Source organism: Hibiscus syriacus, unplaced genomic scaffold, assembly GCF_006381635.1.
Source record: "Hibiscus syriacus cultivar Baekdansim isolate YM2019G1 unplaced genomic scaffold, ASM638163v2 tig00110937_pilon, whole genome shotgun sequence".
Classification (NCBI taxonomy): Eukaryota; Viridiplantae; Streptophyta; class Magnoliopsida; order Malvales; family Malvaceae; genus Hibiscus; species Hibiscus syriacus.
This window is the reverse complement of record NW_024062922.1, coordinates 19,237-22,914: the sequence shown is the minus strand read 5'-3', so window position 1 is coordinate 22,914 and position 3,678 is coordinate 19,237. Positions and strand designations below refer to the sequence as shown.

The 3,678-nt window shown below is 37.2% G+C and overlaps 1 protein-coding gene across 1 annotated transcript; it reads left to right on the top strand.

Annotated features, from left to right (window-relative positions):
* The first annotated feature begins 236 nt into the window (after window positions 1-236).
* LOC120147326 (50S ribosomal protein L21, mitochondrial-like) lies at window positions 237-2,868 on the top strand. Its single transcript, XM_039160724.1, has 5 exons — window positions 237-704; window positions 780-860; window positions 1,942-2,043; window positions 2,374-2,448; window positions 2,533-2,868. The coding sequence occupies exons 1-5, from the start codon at window positions 309-311 to the stop codon at window positions 2,650-2,652; spliced, it is 774 nt and encodes a 257-aa protein (XP_039016655.1). The 5' UTR covers window positions 237-308; the 3' UTR covers window positions 2,653-2,868.
* The last annotated feature ends 810 nt before the right edge of the window (window positions 2,869-3,678 follow it).

The following is a 3,678-nucleotide window of genomic DNA, read 5'->3' as shown; positions in this document are numbered from 1 at the left end:
ATAAGATTAAATTGATTGAATGTATAAATGTGAAAGATCAAATATATTATTTATATTTTTATTTAACTTCCATATCAATAATTATGTAAAGAGTTAATGGTTTGTGGTTTGATTAAAATTAAATTAAAAGTTTAATAATCTAATTGAAAACATTTTTAATTTACTAGTTAAAATAGAATAAAGAATAGTTTATTGACCTATGATGGGTAGTTTACCCGAAGCAATCTAAGTAACTAAAGAGCTAAACCCTAGCGAGCCATCGCCTGAACTTAAGAGGAGGAGAAGAAAAAGCAGCGTCAAGTTTTCAAATGGCTCATCGACGGTGCATCCAATCACTTGTCCGCCACGCGACGGCTCTCATCTCTCTAAAAAAGTCGCCGCCTATCTCCTTCTATGAAATCCTAACCCCAAAGCCAAATACGGTAATAGCCACTACTAATTTGGAACCCTCATGGTTTACTCCCTGGTCCCACATTCGTCACTTCTCGTCCAGGAAAAGCGACGACAGCAATGATGAAGAGGATGTTGAAGAGAGCAGCGATGAAGAAACGGAGAACGACGAGGTGGCGGCGGATTTGGGTAGATACAACTCGCCCGAGGAGAAGGAAGCTGAGGCCGCGGCTATTGGATACAAAGTGGTGGGTCCGCTCCAGCGGTCTGACCGGGTATTCAAAGACTATGAGCCAGTTTTCGCAGTGGTTCAGGTATTCAATGTTTTGTTTGGTTTTTGAGAATCGAAAATTTGGAACATTATTAATTTAATTGTATTTAAAAAAAAGATTGGATCGCATCAGTTTAAGGTGAGCAATGGGGATTCCATTTTCACGGAGAGGTTGAAATTCTGCGAAGTCAATGACAAGGTAATTTGCTGTTTTTCTCTGCTCATTGGAAATTTATAGTGATGCATTTTTTCTGTCTATTGATGCATTTTTTTTAGTATTTTAGATTTTTGATGTCGTTTCCGCCAATGTATTAGTGTTTAATAAGATAACGCATTGAGTAGGCACTTCTACTTGAATTATGGCTTTACGGCAAGTATTTTGTAGAAAAAAATCGATTTTTTCAAGTTGAGTTTTGATTACCCCTACATCACACGGCCAATTTTGTTGGATGAATTCCGTTATTCTGAACTTAAGAGGTTTCATATAACCCTATGTTTTCTAGGGTTCCATCTTCTTCCACTCCCGTTTAAGTCATACTTCTGCTGATTTACTGCTGTTTTTCTCCCTAAGCCGCATCAAGTTCTTCACTTTCTTCCGGATATTCATCATAAATAGGATCTAATAGATCATACTCTTTCTCTTCCACATTCATGTTTCCGTGTAAATCTACAACTTAAACATTAATTTCAGACTTGTTTAGTTTAAGGTTGTGCACCAACCGCTCTTCTAATCCACCTCGTGGAGCACAATTTGTGGGTCCTGCATCATGAAAGGAGTATTCTTACTCATTAAAACCGGATTTATCAGCAAGACAATCTTCCAGTATGACAAACTGATTGTGGTTAGCTTCCGGATGATCACAGCCAAGCATAAACTGCACAAGACAATTCTTCTTCAATTGCGTGTTATATTGCAGCCAATTCTGTTTCTTGACACCGATTTCCTCTTACTTGATCTCTATCTCATCCAACCATGGCTTAATAGAAACTCTTATATAAACGCTAGGATCTAATTAGGCTCTAATGTCTATAGGAAAAGTTGGTAACTAGAGGTTTTATATAGCCCTATGTTTTCTATGGTTCCAACTTATTTCCGACTTGTTTTGCACTTAATTTTGAAAAGCACAGTTAAGGCCTTAGGTGCTAGGTGCATGTGGGCACAAAACAAAACGCCTATGGAGGCGCAATTCTTTTCCTCTTGAACTTATCCATGTTTTTTTCTCCTCCATATTTTTCTATATATAATGGAACTGTCATACTTCTATGGCTATGCATTGCAGCTGATATTGAACAAGGTTCTCTTTCTGGGTTCATCTACACAAACAATTATTGGAAGGCCTATACTCCCAGATGCAGGTGTTCATGCTGTTGTTGAGGAGCACGTAAGCTTCACTCTGATATTTTTTCACTCTTAAGTGCATATTGCATTTTTAGTGACATAATATTACCTAAATTGCAAAAGAAAAAAAGCTACCCTTATCCCAAGAAAGATATCTTCCCCATTTTAAGCGACGGGGTAGGCAAGTGAAGAAATCGAACAATATTTCCACAGTTTCATTCTGCTCCGTCGATTCGTTTGTCTTTATAAACAGTGAGCATTAAATGAGGACATGCTACAAACAATAGCTGCTAGAGCATGCATTTGTTGTTTTTCATTATTCTCTTTAGGTCGTGCACCTGGATTTATATATATCCTTGTTTTTTTCTGTTAGGCATTAGATGCTAAGGTGATTATTTTTAAGAAAAAGAGAAGAAAGAATTACCGCCGAACCAAAGGACATCGCCAGGTTTGTCAAGGACCATGTATCTAAACAATTTTAGTTTGTTTGACCTGACTTTGTAACACTTGTTGATCGTTGTCATATTTTTAGGAATTGACTAAGTTGAGAATAACGGATATACAAGGAATTGAAAAACTAGAAATCATAACTGATGGGAAGCCATTAAAAGCAGCTGTTAAGAAGACAGAGAAGGTTGTTACTACTGCTTAAAGATAGATATTTTCCCCATGGCTTTATTTTGCAAAATAATGGGTGCTCATGTTTTGATTCTCGAGATAATGCCATCTTTATACAACAGGTGAATGTCTTCTTAGTTTGATCGATGTACATTTTTGGATGTACTGTGAAGCATTGGATTTGTTCGCCTTTGCTTTTAAGCACCAAGTGAGAACAGTAATACATGTCCCATGCCAAATTTTTGTGCTATTGTATTTTTGTAGTAAGTAACCTAGTAAAGTAGTCCAACTTTTAGTTGACACAATTTTTGTTTCCTGACTATGATTAATTATTTCCAACTTTTTTTTTTAAATTCTTTTGAATCTCTTGGATTTGCTTTAAACCTAAGCTACTTGGAGACTCTAGTACGAGTATCAGACTCAGTATGTTCAATTTTTGTCCAATATTTCCATGCACTTGGACCTATGTCCGGATATGAACCAGTCACGGTTGCCGGGCATAGGTACTTCAAGAACACTGAAGAACCTAAGTAACATAGCTTGGAACTGCGGTTGTTGAATTAGTGGTTGCAGAGATTGTCTAGTGGCCAGTGGGGATGGAATGTTAACGTTTTTTGCAGTAGCATTTAGTAGCACAAGTCTTTACTGTTTCAACTAAGTAGGGCCTTTGGCCTAATTAGTTCTATCTAAAGGCACAAGCTGCTGAAAAAGGCCTATGTTGTCAAGCCCGAGCATAAAAAACAGACCGATATTCGATGTTCAACACATGCTGCGACAGACATATCACATAAAGTACATGGATACCACTTCTGCACCATATAGAAGTGGTCTGAACTCTGAACTATTATTGTGGGCCCATAAAGTCTTTTATTTCGTTAATCATGTCTCAAACTTCTTATTGGCCGTCACTTGTTGCTTGCTCTTGAGACATCTTTAGATATATATTAAAGTTTATGCTATAAACATTATCTGAATCTACAGTTCTCTGTGTAAAGCTTGGATAAGCTCTCAATAGAGATTCTCTTGATTAGGCAAATGGGGAAGGGGAAACTGTTGAAGC

Excerpts from the sequence above, each read along its gene's own strand:
- LOC120147326 (XM_039160724.1), top strand. The coding sequence starts at position 309 with ATGGCTCATCGACGGTGCATCCAATCACTTGTCCGCCACGCGACGGCT. Across the intron at positions 2,044-2,373 it reads ATGCTGTTGTTGAGGAGCAC|GCATTAGATGCTAAGGTGAT; the intron begins GTAAGCTTCACT and ends TTTTTCTGTTAG. Across the intron at positions 2,449-2,532 it reads GAACCAAAGGACATCGCCAG|GAATTGACTAAGTTGAGAAT; the intron begins GTTTGTCAAGGA and ends TCATATTTTTAG.